The following is a 15,488-nucleotide window of genomic DNA, read 5'->3' as shown; positions in this document are numbered from 1 at the left end:
ACAAAGTAAACAAATGTGCAAACTCACTGTAATTTTATATGAAAGATATATCAATAGTTTTTATCAGCTTGGGCTGAAAATGATCTGTTTTGTCATTTAAATTATATTTAACATCACAATTAATCATGCAATTTTTTTTCGAAAAATTGATGATAAGAAAAAATTCAGCTTTTAGCATTTATTAAAAAGTTTACAACTAATTAAGGTTTCCTTTCTTTATGTTTCTTTCTCCTCCATCTCAATCAGATTCTTCACTCCATCGTACATTTTCTTGACAGCTTCGTACTCCGAGAGTCCGAGACGAGCCTGAATGCAAAAATTTGTATTGTTCAAAAACCGATAATTGAAAAAAATTACCCTGTTAGAAATGTCATAAACTCCTCCCTCAGATTCCGAGTGTTCACCGTGAATTCCGCGCAGCTGGAGGTCAAGCTTATCGCAGATTTGCTTGAAGTCTTCACGAGCGCTGAGTTTTGGAAGAGCAATGTGAACAGATGCACGAACAGTTGAACCAAGGTTAGTTGGGCAGAACGTCAGCCACCCGAGACGATCATCGCGCGAGAATTGAACCTAGAAACATGTGATTTTTGTACATTTGCTGTTAATTAATAATAATTAATTGTTAATTAAGCCTATAATTGAAATTTTATTAACTCTGAGGGAACAATAGTCAATTAGATGATATTAGTCAGTCGAAATGTCACTTTTTTTATAATCATTTTGTTTTTTAAAGCTGTTTGTATAACTCAGACTGATACAATTAGTAAAAATTAATTTAAATATGTTTTTCTACATTTCCAGTAGTATAAAATTTTATCAACGTTACTCTGGACCAATCATCGTAGAAGGCCAAAAGGATTTTATAAGCACTAGGAAAAAAATATATATATATATGAAATAATTTAAACTTGCCACTAGTCGAAAACAGGTCCAAATGATGTCAGCCGCTGTAACTTTTTTTCCAGAGTATTGTTAATAAAATATTAGAACATGAAATTTCAGATGCAACATTTTTTAGTTGAACATTATTTGTTAACTATATCAGGTTATTAGTTACCGCATTATTCGTTAAGGGTATCAAAAAATAAATAGCACAAACAGTAGAAAAGAAATGCAAAATTTTGTCTCTTGACAGTTTTTGATAAAAAACAACCGCCTACTGAGCTGCCAAAATTGTAATTGTAGCAACCATCAAAAATAGCTAACCTGCTTCTCAATTCCACGAACTCCCTTGATAAGTCTTTCGAGAACAGCACCAACATCAGATCCTTCTTGCATTGAAATAATTCTCAAATGATCCTCTTCATTCACCCAAATCAAAAAAGTTTTCTTGTTGTTATGGAAAATACCGCGTCCTTTTGGCCAGAAGTTGCAAGCATTTGCGTATTGAAGATGCCTGTCGCCTTCCTTGAACAGGAAGTGATCAGCAATCAACTGGTTCTGGGTATCCTTGCTCATTCCATCCAACGGATAGTAAGTCCCCTTGAGTTCCTCGTCGGAAAATTCTGAAAATGCCTTCTTCACCTTTTCTTCCATCTCGAGATAGTTATCCTCAGTGAGACAGGGATTAAATTGATATCCATTCAACGAACGTCCACAGCGAATTCTAGTCGATTTGATGTATTTTCCCTTGGGATCCAACGGTGGGAACTCCTTGGTCTTTCCCTCTCCAAGATCGACTGGTGGTTGCTTCTGATCCGGGCCGAGCCCATGATAATCCTCAATAATCTTATCAAACAATGGAGCAAACAAAGTATAAGCTTCAGCATCTGGAGCGTATACCCCGACCAGTGCGTCCAAACAGTAAACACCCGATCTGATGCAGTCGTAAAGATTGGCTCCGAGCTTTGTACTCTTTGTTTTGAGCTTCTCGATGACATCCTTGGTCAAATTTTTCTTAAGAAGCGAGCTGCATTTTGCACCATCAGGACCGTTAAGCATGACATATGCTTCCTCAATTTTTTTGATCGTGACGGGGTCAACGTCTTCATGCTGAAGATAAATAGTTTAACGTTGGAGATGCATTCTGACTGGTATGACTAGAACGCGCCCGGGTCCTTCGGGGCAAGACAAAGAACATACACGCTCGTCCCATTTAACAGCCCAGGGAGGGCTTTGAGGATAAAGCTATGTCCAATCATTTTTGCTTACCTGTTTGGAGCCGCGAATTTGAGATGACATGCCAAGACACAGAGTTGAAATTAATCGAGTCGAAGACCAATCTGTGCATTTACTTGAGTTATAAATATTAACATAGTTTACGCACAAGGATATTTTTTTAAAGATTTGCTACAATTGCAAATTTAAAAAATGTTACAAAAATTGATAAAAATCCAAAAGATATCTAGATTTTTGTTTTAAACTATGTAGATGAATGGAAATGAAGAATGAAATTGAAAGAGGTCAGTCCTTTTATCTCTATGTTATCAGTATTGTCAGGGCCCGCCTCTTCCGCACAAAATACACTTTTTGAACTTTTTTGATTTTGACCGATCAAATAAGATAAATTAGATCAGCGTAAAATGTGCATTACGCAATAAATTGCAGAAGTTGAAAAAAAACCAATTATATAACGGCACATATTAATTTTTAGGAAATTTTTAATTCGCGGGGAAACAATTGGAACGTTCTCTATTGAGAAACAAACGAATGCAACGGGGAAGGAATATACCTAAACTTTTCAAATATATTAATTGTGATGATGCTAACAAAAATTGATCTTGCTGCACCCTTATTGTTATCCCACCAGTAACAAAACAAATAAAAAAGCAATACCCTATCTTTCCAGAAACTTTTAAGATGTTATTACAAATTTGATAATGTCGGTGCCGAAGTGGATTACTGTAGTCGGTTTTCTCTTCCCATTACAAATAGAAATTTGAAACTTTTGCAATTCATTGTGTATAATGTGAAAATCGAAATTATGAAAAAAAAATTTTCGACAGATTCAAACCCAACGACAAAACGGGAGTAGACGGAAGTACACCAAAAAGAAGTACACCAAAAGTTTCAAAAACAACATTTTGTATTTGAGACCCTAACTATCAACACTGATAGCAAAAAGCTATTCTAAAAACTTATTCCACGAGTACGTTTTTTTTTAAAGGCTTCAAAAAGAAACCTGCTCCCACAAGATGTCGGCCGCAATATATCCTGTAATTATTGTGTAATGGCTGTAAAAACCGTAATACAAATACAAAGTTTATGTATGGCATTTTTCATATGATTGTATGTGATTTTTTCAATTTTACAAAAAAAATTCCAAAAAATTGAAAGGGACCGAAACCCAGTTCTCATTTCACCATCGATGAAAATCTCACATTTTACCTACTTCGCATTTTTTGCGTCGGTACTGTTGTAGTACTGTAGGTCCACTCTGGTTTTATTAATGTAACAGCTAGCCGACCAAAAAAACATCATTACTTTTATCTCAAAAAACAACTAAAACACGAAGGGAAAAATAGTTATACGTTTGGAATAGCAATTTTCAAAGCTTGATCCAGATCAGCAATCAGGTCATCCAGATCTTCGATTCCAACAGAAATACGAATGAGATTATCAGTAATACCAAGTTCAGCACGAGTTGCAGACGGCACCGAAGCATGCGTCATTATTGATGGGAGCTCTGCCAGTGATTCACATCCTCCGAGAGATTCAGCCAACGTAAACACTTTGAGAGCAGAAAGAAACGCACGGCTTTGGCAAAGTTCTCCTTTCAGATAGAATGATATCATTCCGGACATTCCCTTGGTTTGTTTCACATGAACCGTGTGCTGTGGATGCGAAGGAAGAGCTGGATAGAGAACCGATTCGATGCAGTCATGAGCTTCAAGGAATTTGGCTATGGCTAGCGCGTTTTCAAAGTGAGCCTTCATTCTGACGTGAAGTGTTTTGAGTCCACGATTGACAAGGAAACAGTCGAATGGAGATGGAACACCTCCGATTGCTGAAAAATAATTTTTTAAGATTCTCTTTTTACGCACCTTCGTCTATGCTTTACTACATGGTAATTTTCATTGAAAAAAAAAATTAAAAACAGAGAAACGAAAATCTTCGGTTTTCTGAAAAAAAAAAAGTTTTTGTTTTGTATTTCTGCTATGCTTACGCAATACAAATTTTTTTCATTTGTCGGTATTCTGAAAATTTGAAAAACAAAAATATTTTTGAAAAAAATAACGAAAACATGTTATCTGCGGAACCCACAGTGCGAATTTCCTGAATCGCCAAATTGAAGCACGGTGTGAATTTTTAAATTTGAATTTGATAAAAACAATTTTAAGAGATGAATAATTCCTAATCCTCTCTGTTCAAATTGTTTTCCTAAACTACTAAAGTTTACTCAATTCGCATCACATCCAAGAATTATTTTAAAAAGACGCTTTTCCCATGCCGGTTTATCCGGTTTTTTTTAAATAAATAAAACTATTGAAACATACCACGTTGCATGAAGTGTAGATGCTGCTGGAACTCGTCATTATTAGTGATAGCGGCTCCCATAATAATATCAGAATGTCCATTAATATATTTGGTTATTGAATGAACAGCAATGTCTGCGCCGAGAGAAAGTGGGCGCTGGAAGTACGGAGTCATGAAAGTGTTGTCAACAACCACAACAATTTCTGGATTAGCTCTTTTTGCAGTCTGTACCACGGCTGCGATATCAACCACCTTCAAAAGCGGGTTAGATGGAGATTCGAACCAAACCATTTTGGTGTTTGGCTTGATGGCTTTCTCGAGATTCTGAACATCAGTTAAATCAACCGAATCCACTTCCATTCCATACTTTTTAACAGCAATTTGGCGAATGTAACGGATAGTTCCTCCGTAAACATCATCGGAGCACACAATATGATCGCCATGATTGAGAAGATTGATGACGGCTGAAGATGCAGCGAGCCCAGAAGAAAATGCTTGACAATGTTTGGCGCCCTCAAGAGCGGCCAAATTTTTCTGAAGAACATCGCGTGTTGGGTTTCCACCACGAGCATAATCGTACCGCTTCGGCTCTCCTGGGTTATCCTGCTTGTAGGTAGTGGACATACTAATTGGTGGAACTACCTGAAATTTTGTTTTTTTTTTTCAATAAATATTTAACTGCGAAAACTGCAAAGTTGGTGTCGACAAACTACCGTTGTGCCGAATATGCCTAAAAATCGGAAATTGCCAAAAGTTTTAGGCAAATTGGGACTTTGCTTTTTTTGGAAAACTGGTCAATTTCAAGCTGCAAAACCGAACTGTTTTTATAAATTTTCTTTCAAGTAGCGGAAAAAGAAAGGAAATTCTATAAAACCATCAAAATAAACAGAAAAAAATGTCATACCCTCCCCAGGTGATATCACAAACCTGATTAATATCCCATTGTTCTGGTTCTTGGCCAACGTGGACTGCATCAGTTCCAAAGTGTGGAAAAGTAGCCATGACTGGGCAATAAGACGTCTGATTTGGGAAACTTATATTGAACAAATTTATACTTGCTAGATAAGAAGAAAGAGGAGGACAAGAAAAGATGGGTGGGTGTCACTTTTTTGTTAGATTTTAGAAGCTGATTAGTCGAGAACTGTTGGAAATGTATTTTTGGAAAATGTATCGATTACATCAATTTTTCAAAAGAAAAGGTGTCAAAAAATACCGTGATAAAATATTTTGGCATTGAATCTAGGGGTTTGCAACGGCAGTTACACCCTGCACGAGAGGAGATATAGAGCGAGTTCAAATATCATCGGTTGAAGGAGAGGGGAGGTTGGCTACGAAATACTCTTTTTAATTTAAACTGGCGATCTTGGTATATGTGTGTGTGAAGAGATAAGATTTGAGACGAAGAGTGTTCTATGATCAATTGTTCAGTTCACTTTTTATCTCTACGTTATCAGTGCTGATCATTAAGACCGTGCCCTTCCACACAAAATACACTTTTTGAACTTTTTTGGTTTGACCGATCAGGTGAGCAAAAGTAAAAAAACATTAAACTTTCAAACAAGGAGTAGTCTCAATTTGCAACCGTCCATTCAAGTGATGGAATGTACTCTGAAATTATCCAATTTGTAAACTTTTTTTACAATTAAAAAAAATTGTAGGCTTGAAGGAGGAGTAACGGTTCAAACGATTTCGAACACATAGATCAAAAATGTGCCCAATAATACGAATTTTGTAACAAAACTTCTCAAAAATTTCTTAGTAATTTTTTATAGTGGTTCAAAATTTTGAAAATTAAATTAACTTAATTTAGCTAAAATCTCAAATTTTGTCCGCTTTTCCCCGTTGCATCTGTTGGAAGTTAACTTTTTTTTAATTATCATTATTCACTGCATATTTTCGTCGTTTATCTCGATGATAAAGGCACATAGGTATTCAAATTTCATCATTTTTGGCTACCACGTGGCTGACGTGACGGTGATCCGATAATAACTAATAGAGGAAAACAATTGCTCTGCCTACGCCTATACGATTGTTTTTTGGAATAACCATCTCATACGATTGGCAAATTTCCGGTACATCATGTTGTGTTTTGGCAAGGAAGCTGATAAGACACGCCTACTATAGACACCGCGGTTCTGTTTTTATATCAGTTACTCTTTTTCGTGATGTGGGGAAGACCATCTTATCTGCCTCATGCACGTTTCTGCATTTTCATGGGAGAGCTTGGGTTTTTCTCGAACGCGTTTTTCGGTTTTATCCTCGTCTACCTGACATTGTTTCACATCAAACGGCAATTCGGCTCCTACAAGTACTTGTTAGTCAACTTTCAACTTGTGGGGTTCTGTTTCGCATCCTGTGAATACTTGTTTCACACGGTAAGAAGATTGGGGAATGCAACTATGAAATGTTAGTAGTTGGAGAGGTTTTTCCACTTTTTGGGATTCAAACTTACTCCGTGACTCAATCAGCTGCTCTGTGACCAACTATATAAGCACTATGCGATTATACCTTACGGAGTTGGCTCTAAGAGCTGGCTCGAGGTTTTTTGCCTTTGCATACAGAGATCACTCAGCTGATTCGAAGATCATATGGTAGCAATAAGGATAGCAATACGTTAATGTTCCGTTCAATTCTACTAAATGTACTTCTTGAAATTTTTTATAATCTGAACCAAAAAGAAACTAATGTAGCTGACTGACAGTGGAGGCATCCACTCCGGAACCAAATTAATCTGCACGTTTTCAACCTTTCGTAAAAATTATTGAAACCCTTCAGTTCCTCCACCTCTACAATGCCAGTCTCATCTACTTCAGTCTCTCGCACCCACTCGGTTTTTCCAATTTGACAATGGAATGGATGATGGCAGTTTACACGGGACTGTATTCCTCGACAATATGTCTCCTGGCAATTCAATCCATTTACCGTTACTGGGCCTTGTTTGATACTCCAAAGTTGGAGTACTTTAATGGAATCTACTATTTCATTTGGGTTGGCTATTACACATTCTTCGGAATCCTCTGGTCTCTAACAGTCGGTTACTTCTTCGCGATGGATGAGTTTAGCATGGAGTATCTAAGCAAAGAGATTTCATTGCGGTATGAAAGAAATATTACGGATACTCCAATCCTCGATCTGATAGCCTATCAAGGCAATGATTTCCGCTGGAAAAACTTAACAGGCGCACTGATGATGACTGACATCTCAACATTTCAGTACACGATTATCATTGTTTGCGGCTATAATATGTATCATGGGATGCAAACAAAACTCTCCCTGCTTTCTGCACAACACCGTCGTCTTCATCGGCAATTCTTCAGAGCTCTAACAATTCAGGTTATGATGTGAGATCAGTATTAAAAACTTACAATTTTCAAAACAGGTCGTCTCCCCCACAATAATCCTCTTCTGCCCAGTGTTCTTCATGATCTATGTTCCATTCGCTGATTTGGAAATGAGCTTCCCGTCCTGCATCATTCAAAGTGGCTTCACAGTGTATCCAGCCCTCGATTCAGTTATCATGATGTGCTGTGTATCGGAATACTTTCGAATCTTCAAAAGTGAGTTGACCTAGTCTAGTGTAGTCTTGTGATGTTAACATTAATACTTCATTAATTCAGAACTATTTGTTTCGATGAAACAGCCCAAATCATCCCAAGATGACAGTGAAAAGAAAAGAATTCAAATGGTCAATCCGAAAATTTGAATTGCAGCGAATAATTTGACAACAAACATTCATTTATTTTGACGATGCTTCTAGTTAGAATGGCTTGATACTGTAATTAACATGAAACGTTAAAAATTTCAACTATACACTTCCGATTGTTTTTTCCGTGTATCTCATGTCACACCCTTGTCTGTGTCAAAACAAAACACGCATTTCCGGAATCTATTTTTCTCATCAGTCTACAAACGAATAACATACCCGAGTAGGGGTTTCATGGGAGACATGCGCTGGTTTTATAACACGGCACCTGCCTTAAACGCGCCCGCCTAATGCAGGCCTCATCGCATTAATTGTGTATTCTGGAATGAAACCAAAAAAATGGTATCTGCACCCCTTGGTGCAAAGGGTGGTTTTTGTAGCGGCCGACACTTTTCGGGTTCTACGACTCGCGGCGTAAGACAGACAAAGGTTAGCACAGGGAGGGCGCGGTTGGCGTTTTGGCGACTACTTGGAAGTCCTAGACCCGAATGCCCTGTCAGAGAACTCAAAAAAAGTGTGAACAGCCTTAGGTCTCATAGCGATTGGTCTTGCAGTCGGTCTATTAGCGTTTTGTCTTGATAAAAACCCGGTACCGGGAAGTTTCTGTGAGTATTTTCTGTTTTACAATTCGGGACAGAAGACCCAGCATTCTCATGACAAATTTACTTATACGACCGAGAATTCAAATTTTATTCATCTGACAGTGTTTACTAAAAAAAATACTTTCGAATCAAAAAGCTGTTGGCTTATATCTGACATACACGGTCTGTCCAGTATGAATATAACCTTCGTTGACCAATCCTGCATACACACCGAAAACTGGGCTTTCCATATGAACTTTTCGCATTTTGCCGTCTGGAACCAGTCGGAACTCTCTGAGCTTCTTCAGTGGCTGCATTTCTTTGCTCATCTCTCCTTTTACTGGATCAACAGTCGTCAGGACGCATCGTGTGCACGGTGCGAAGCATTCGAGATGCGCGTCTCCGATGCGAATTTCGGCCCATTTGTCCTCGTCCCACGCGGCGCAACCTTCGATGTAGATTGATGGGCGGAAGTATCGCATGGTTATCTAAACTATGAATTTTAAAAGCGTAATAGGAAAAAAAGTGCACGAACCTTATTGTCCAACTTTTCATTGAGAACTTTTAGTGAAGCGTCGGTGGCAATATGAAACGGGGCCAAATCAGTGAAACCTGACTGAAATTGTTGTATTTTAAAATGGACTATATTGCTTTCAGATCGAAATTTAAGCTTTTAAAAGTTGAGATTGAGTGGTATTTGCTTCGGCTTAAACATTAGGTCGCGTCTATGGGTTTTGCTCTAAATGACAAAAAACTGTTTTAATATGCCAAATCTAATAGCAAGAATGTAAAAAGTTGTTCCAAACTTTTATTAATTTTTTATTTTGCAGCAAAATGAATTAAGGGGATATTGTTGAATTTCCGCGAACCCATATTCGATTTTCGACCTATTTTTGACAGTTTCAAATTGTCTCATCTATATGAATTCCTTTTTCTCTGTTTTTATCTATGCCAAGCTTTCAGATTTTGGAAAATTTTTGAATTGTTTAATAGTCGTTTAAAAAACAATTACAATAGCCGGAAGAAGCAAAAATATTCAACCTACTTATTTTGAATCTATTTTTTGTATATTTCTTTAAAAATGGAAAAACAAAAATTATGAAGACTATAATTTTTAAAGCAGTTATATTTGGTAAGTTGAAACTGCTTTCTGTAATTTTTGGCAAAGAATAAAACGCACATCGTCATTTCTCTTTGGCACTGGATTGTTCCACCATTGATCATCAGGAATGACCGTTCTTTCGGTGTAAAGTCCTTCTTTGTAGAAAATCAGGCGATAATTTGGCTCTTCGATATAATCTGACAACAACTTGGCAACCTCATCACCACAGTCATAGCCATCCTGTTTCAAGTTCTTGAAGAGTCTGAACGGGTTTCCACTAAGTTGAAATAGAACATTGCAAACTCACGTAGCACGAATTGTTCTTTTATTTTGCAAAACTTTCCTAAGATCAACTGATAACTTCGGTTGTCCTGGCACTGTGACTTCTAGCATTCCATCGGTCATGTAGTTTTCAACATGCACTAGTTTCGGCTTCTGACGAGCGGTGATAAACCTGAAAGAAAGTTGCAACCTGGTATCCTTAAGTTTTTTAAAGAAAAAATGTTCGCAAAATTCGGGTCTCTGATTTGAAAAACTGTTATCAACTTGGATAACTTAGGAAAAATTCGAAGAACAACTGAAACAAAGCTTAAAATTGGCTGGAGTAAAGTAGAGAGAAACAATAAAAAATCAAAAAAGTCACGTGTATTTAAGAGTGAATAATTCGTGGAACATAGTTCTTAGGATTTTGGAAAACTGCCAACTTACTTTCCGGTGCTCTCCTCAACCAACATAAAAGCTCGATCTTCCAGATCTCCCATCACTGGACCAAGTTTTGTGCATTTGAATGCGAAAACCTGAACTAATTTTATTGATTATTTTCCATAATTCAAACAATTTCTCACGTCGACGGACTTGCAAGATTTGATGGGAAAAATATGAAGACTTTTGACAACTCCAACTGGAACCCATTCACGAGGCTTCACACTCATGTATGAATAGATTTGACGGGCAGTCTAGAAAATGTTTATATCGTATTTCTTCTTTTTTCAGCGTTGTCTTACGTGATAAAACAAAAACGAGCCTGCCAAGCATCCGATCAACACTTTCTTGTCTTTGTCGATTTCAAGCATTTTTGAAAGTTTGAGCTCTGAAATATTATAGTTTAAAATTATTCATTTTGCAAAATGCGTTCAAAAAATGAATTAGTAGAGCAGAACAATAAGAAATGAGATCAATGAAAATAAATCTCTGCTGACCAACCCTTTTTTTTCACTATCTATCCCATTTTTTGTCTTGGTATCTGTGTATCCACCTTTCCACACTCTCTAACGTTGTTGATGACAAAAAGAGGTTACGTCAAAAAGTGTATTTTGTGGCCATCTGTTCGTCTATGGGAAGTCGAAACATTTTGAACGAAATTGGAAAGGGATGTGTTTGAGTGCGGTCTAACGGTTTTGCTCAACTTGTGTTGATTTTTGAAAAAAAAAACACAGAAACACTGTGTATTTAAATTGCGAATATCAAGAATACGAGTTTTTCAGCCGAATATTTCCTTTGCTTTGCCGATTTTTGATGGTCGGACTTGTATTTACTGTATTCCAACTTGACTTTTATGTCGAAAGATTGAAAAAGAATTCAGTTCAATTTTATGAACAGAGAACATAACTATCTACATATGTTCGGCTTTGACAATCTACAAAAATTTCTCACAAAAACGCGAACGACCACAAATTTTGACTCACCCTGTAGAAGAGAAAATGGAACTTTTAAAAACAAAAGTAAGAACTGATTGATAAAGTTTCTCGGAGTTGAGCGTTGGCATTCACGTGTGTACTTTTTTTTAAAAACAAATGTAGATGTTGCAAGGTCACGGATTGGAAGCAAATACTTTTTCCTGGAAAGTAACTGTGGAAAACCTTTTTTTATTTAACAAAAATTGACCCGTGCGCAAGAGGCGACTCAGCTGGAGGTTTTGGCAGTTAAGCTATCAAGGTGCACCATTGAAATATGTTGTGGGAGACGCATTTTGTCACGTCGTTTCTTGTCTCGTCTCCGGAATCTGCCTCATGTGGCGAGAAGGCAAAGAAGAAAAGACGGACAACACATCCTGTGGGATTAAATTCATTCTATCGGGATACTGGGAGAAGGACACCCGCCCTGCTTCTGCCCCCCTCAATAAACACATTGCAATGTAACTGTATTTTCTATAGTATAAGCACAATCCTAAACCCCTAAAACTCTGTACTGCATTTTCGATTTATGTGTTTCTGTGGAAAATATAAACGATCAAACTTATTTTTCTCATTAACTTTTATGATATTATTTATGATATGTTGATAAAATAATATTTATTACGAAGATTAGTGCTCGGCAATTTGGTTCTCCTTTCTTTCGCTCTTTTTTCACCTATCTTTCACCCTTTTTTCGCCTAGATTATATCGGCGAAATATAGCAGTGGAAGTGCGAAAGAAAGGTGAACATGTGCGAAAGAAAGGTGAAGAAGTGCGAAAGAAAAGAGAACCAAAACGGAAATTTATCGAAAAAACATAGATTTTATTGTGATTTTTATGTATTGTACTTTATTCATCTATCATTTACTTTCTCACCGTTTTTTTTTTTTTAATTTCTGATATTTTATGATTAGTAGCTCCATCCTGGATTCCGTGTCGTTGTGGGTTGAACTCAGTACCTTCGGGACGTAAATCGCGTGTGTTACCTCTTGCACTATTCTCGCGCTGATTCTGATTTTGTGTGAGGTGCAATAAATAGTAAAGAAGTCCTATACTCTCCCCGATAGTACTATTTGTAGATTTCTAAAGGTGTTTCTGAGAAAGTGATAACGTTTTCAGATAAAATAGTTTATCTAATATACCCTTCAATCAGTGAATGGTTGTAAAAACAAGCAGAGAGTGATACTCATAGTCTATAGACCTCTATATTCTGTCTTTTGGGAATGTATTCGAATAATCTCTTTGTTTCTAAATACTGTTTACTGCCATATTTATACAACATGTGACGATATGTAGACGTAGGTTGTAAAACCTGACAGAGAGATGGTCCCGTCATCTACATTCTGACTTTTTGGAATATACAGTGGTGGCTAAAAGGATATGCGTTTTCAGTTTTCCTAGTGTAACTTTTTTCATTGTGCTTCTTTTTATCTCAAATTTTCGGACAACATCTAATGGCACTAAATACAATTATTTTATGAGTAGTTTTCATAAATATCAAAAAATAAAAATTTTATGACATTTTTTTCAAAATTCAAAAATTGAAAAATTCGATGAATTTCGGAGAAAGTCTGAACCAAAAAAATTATTAGCAGAAGTTGCAAAAAACAGTGAAGCAGATTTTTTTTATTGTGTATCATTTTACAATATTGTACAATGAAATTGAATTGGTCACAACGTGGCATTCGGAACTGAGACCGCTGAAAAACAAGACTGGTGTGGCTCTGGCTGAAGCTTTGTCCAAAACAACTTTTTTTTGTTGAAAGTTTTCGAAATTTCATTATCCTACTAATCATACAAAAATTTGAGTGTATTGCCTCCAGTCACAAAATCAATGTCATCTACTATCCTATTTCTTCTAGGCTATTTGGTGAGATAGTCAAACACGTATAATGAAAATTCTATGAAGTTAGAAGAACATTTTCAGCCAACACAAAGTTGCCTTTTTTTACATTTGTTCGTTTCAAACTTAAATAGCTCTAATCCAAGAAGGCTATAGCTTGCCAGTTTCCGTACAGTATTTTTGAACTGTACATATATTGTCTATTCGACCACCATTTTTATACCTTTTTTAAAAACAATTTTTGGTATTCCTCAGGAAAACTGTCTTCCTCAACAATAATGGAGAAACAAATAATGTTATCTAACAACTAATTAGTAACTCGAAAAGGAAAAAGTGCCGAATTCATAACTCTGAACAGCTCTCATCTACCCCAATTTTACTGCTATGCGAAAGAAGGGAGAAGAAGTGCGAAAGAAAGCAGAAGAAGAGCGAGAAATAGGTGAAAACAGCGCTTGGCGGCACAATTCACTGATGTGCGAAAGAAAGGTGAAGAAGTGCGAAAGATAGGAGAACCAAATTGCCGAGTGAATATAAGTGCAAATTCTGATTATTGGAGAATGGTTCACACAGATTGAGTTGTTCTTATCAAAATTGTTGACATTCCTTTTTGAGACAAGAACCTCTGCTACAACCTTTTCAAGTGATCTAAAGTTTATTTTTGAAACGTTACATGTAACCAGTTACTTACTTTTTATAGTGTTCCTATAATCTGTTACAACATACATGATAACAATGGCATCCGCCGCTGGATAAATTGTAATTGCACATAAAAACATTCCAGTTGGCACAACAATTTCCACGTTGAAGAGTGGATGGAAAATTATAAAAATCAAGGGAGAAAATAGGAAAATGGTCGGAGTGAATATTTGGATTACCAATGTTTTATAGAATTGTCTGTGCAGATTTCTTATTGCGAAGGATAATAATTTCAATTTTTCTTCCATTTTCAGATACATAATTGTTGCACAATAAATTATTATTGTGTATTGAATAAGCATAATACAAAATAGAGAAATTGTGCATGATATGTTACGCCATCTAGGGGTATTATCAAAGTTGTAGGCAACCAGAGAAAAGCCCGCAATTTCGCTAATGTTTAACCGATATCTTTTATGCATTTCGGCTCTAGAAAATAATTTTGAAACAACGCATCCGACAAAATCGAGGCCCACCTGAAATAATGATCGGCGTAGGCATCCATTTCATCAAAATAATAAATTGACAATCCCCAATCTGCTCCAAAAGCTGCGCAATACATGATACAAAATATTAACCTCCAACCTTTGAAAAATTTCAGTTTTGATTCACTAAAAACCGCCCAATATCGATAGACAAATTGGACAGAGAGCAAACAAATTGTCGATCCGTAGAGGCCTGTATAAAAAACCAAGAAGCGGGAGACATTTTTAGTGTCTAATCCGAATGGGCGCTCCATACTGTAGAAAAAGTATCCAGCTTTGTAGGAGTGTAAATTCTGAACTTTTATATGTCTTTGTTGATACCAAAAAGTTTTGAAAAAGAATTTAACTTTTAAAGATAAGTTTGAGTGATTAACAAAATAAATTCGATTTTAATATATTTTTGAAAACCTTACCGGAAACAACAAAACTTCGGTAGTCGCAAATACAATTCCTAGTCCAGAAAACATTAACAAAAGATTTTTATAACTTCCGAAATCCCGTTTCACGCCATAAAGTGTCAAGAGAATAAGCATAGTACATGAAGTCGTAGTTGCAAAGAATCCAAATTGAGCAACTCGAAGGGCAAACGTTACATAATGAGAGTAGGAGTCCGAGTTGTCTCCGTGATCCATCGGATTACAAATCGACGCAAAATGGACACTTAAACTTTTTTAAAGATACAGAATATGTGTAGCTTGCTACTAGTGCAGTTTCTGTTCAAGTTACAGAAGGGAAGTGATTTCAAGATGAAGCAGGTGTAACTCGAAATTTTGATTTCTATAACCTCAAAAAAAAACAACGCCCTGAAACCTCACGGCAAAAAATCTGGAACATGTGATGTATAAGATAGTGATTACATGATTTCACATCAAATTATTTTGATCTTTCGTAAATGAAAAATGCTTGAAGTCACGGAAGAAATAATTATATGGCTATACATCAGCTATGTGTGTTTATTGCGGGCATGACATCTTGAGCAATATATTTTT

The 15,488-nt window shown here is 36.4% G+C and overlaps 5 protein-coding genes and 1 non-coding gene across 9 annotated transcripts; 2 read left to right on the top strand and 4 right to left on the bottom strand.

Moving 5' to 3' along the window:
- Positions 1-163: 163 nt before the first annotated feature.
- Positions 164-2,222, bottom strand: argk-1 (arginine kinase). The gene is made up of 4 exons (NM_074653.6): positions 2,152-2,222; positions 1,207-1,992; positions 358-570; positions 164-306 (listed from the first exon to the last, which is right to left on the bottom strand). Exons 1-4 carry the CDS (start codon positions 2,179-2,181, stop codon positions 217-219), a joined length of 1,119 nt encoding a protein of 372 aa, NP_507054.1. The 5' UTR covers positions 2,182-2,222; the 3' UTR covers positions 164-216.
- Positions 2,223-2,356: 134 nt separating this feature from the next.
- 21ur-14121 lies at positions 2,357-2,377 on the top strand. The gene has a single exon (NR_070064.1).
- Positions 2,378-3,365: 988 nt separating this feature from the next.
- Positions 3,366-5,436, bottom strand: cth-1 (cystathionine gamma-lyase; the record flags this gene model as incomplete). Of its 2 annotated transcripts, NM_074652.6 has the most annotated exons (3): positions 3,366-3,946; positions 4,437-5,058; positions 5,344-5,436. In NM_074652.6, 3 exons carry the CDS (start codon positions 5,416-5,418, stop codon positions 3,465-3,467), a joined length of 1,179 nt encoding a protein of 392 aa, NP_507053.1. The 2 variants fall into 2 exon arrangements, with proteins under 2 accessions (NP_507053.1, NP_001263906.1); NM_001276977.3 differs by lacking the exon at positions 5,344-5,436 and having other exon boundaries at positions 3,465-3,946; positions 4,437-5,040.
- Positions 5,437-6,574: 1,138 nt separating this feature from the next.
- Positions 6,575-8,292, top strand: str-7 (the record flags this gene model as incomplete). 3 transcript variants are annotated; one of them, NR_136372.1, is made up of 5 exons in its annotated part: positions 6,630-6,791; positions 7,192-7,511; positions 7,630-7,749; positions 7,796-7,973; positions 8,034-8,121. NR_136372.1 is itself a non-coding variant. In NM_074651.3 (4 exons), the coding sequence occupies 4 exons, from the start codon at positions 6,630-6,632 to the stop codon at positions 8,117-8,119; spliced, it is 984 nt and encodes a 327-aa protein (NP_507052.2). The 3 variants fall into 3 exon arrangements, 2 of the variants coding, with proteins under 2 accessions (NP_507052.2, NP_001309631.1); NM_074651.3 differs by having other exon boundaries at positions 6,575-6,791; positions 7,192-7,749; positions 8,034-8,292; NM_001322601.3 differs by lacking the exons at positions 6,630-6,791; positions 7,192-7,511 and having other exon boundaries at positions 7,660-7,749; positions 8,034-8,119.
- A 503-nt stretch (positions 8,293-8,795) lies between these two features.
- Positions 8,796-11,532, bottom strand: F22B8.7 (MOSC domain-containing protein). The gene is made up of 8 exons (NM_074650.7): positions 11,488-11,532; positions 10,807-10,892; positions 10,648-10,758; positions 10,511-10,599; positions 10,110-10,256; positions 9,881-10,064; positions 9,236-9,316; positions 8,796-9,188 (listed from the first exon to the last, which is right to left on the bottom strand). The coding sequence occupies exons 2-8, from the start codon at positions 10,873-10,875 to the stop codon at positions 8,850-8,852; spliced, it is 1,020 nt and encodes a 339-aa protein (NP_507051.2). The 5' UTR covers positions 10,876-10,892; positions 11,488-11,532; the 3' UTR covers positions 8,796-8,849.
- Positions 11,533-13,998: 2,466 nt separating this feature from the next.
- Positions 13,999-15,131, bottom strand: F22B8.3 (Seven TM Receptor; the record flags this gene model as incomplete). The annotated part of the gene is made up of 3 exons (NM_074649.1): positions 13,999-14,443; positions 14,491-14,792; positions 14,913-15,131. The coding sequence occupies 3 exons, from the start codon at positions 15,129-15,131 to the stop codon at positions 13,999-14,001; spliced, it is 966 nt and encodes a 321-aa protein (NP_507050.1).
- Positions 15,132-15,488: the final 357 nt, after the last annotated feature.

This window comes from Caenorhabditis elegans, chromosome V (genome assembly GCF_000002985.6).
Source record: "Caenorhabditis elegans chromosome V".
NCBI lineage: Eukaryota > Metazoa > Nematoda > Chromadorea > Rhabditida > Rhabditidae > Caenorhabditis > Caenorhabditis elegans.
The sequence above is the reverse complement of the archived record's forward strand: the minus strand, read 5'-3'. Positions and strand labels throughout refer to the sequence as shown.

What these genes read in the sequence shown, in the direction of transcription:
- argk-1 (NM_074653.6), bottom strand. Translation starts at nt 2,181, where the DNA reads ATGTCATCTCAAATTCGCGGCTCCAAACAG. An exon ending in TTCGTGGAATTGAGAAGCAG is followed by an intron (nt 571 to 1,206) that starts GTTAGCTATTTT and finishes ACATGTTTCTAG; the next exon opens with GTTCAATTCTCGCGCGATGA. An exon ending in TTTATGACATTTCTAACAGG is followed by an intron (nt 307 to 357) that starts GTAATTTTTTTC and finishes TTTTGCATTCAG; the next exon opens with GCTCGTCTCGGACTCTCGGA.
- F22B8.7 (NM_074650.7), bottom strand. Translation starts at nt 10,875, where the DNA reads ATGCTTGAAATCGACAAAGACAAGAAAGTGTTGATCGGATGCTTGGCA. An exon ending in GTTGAGGAGAGCACCGGAAA is followed by an intron (nt 10,257 to 10,510) that starts GTAAGTTGGCAG and finishes ACTTTCTTTCAG; the next exon opens with GTTTATCACCGCTCGTCAGA. An exon ending in ATGAAAAGTTGGACAATAAG is followed by an intron (nt 9,189 to 9,235) that starts GTTCGTGCACTT and finishes TTCATAGTTTAG; the next exon opens with ATAACCATGCGATACTTCCG.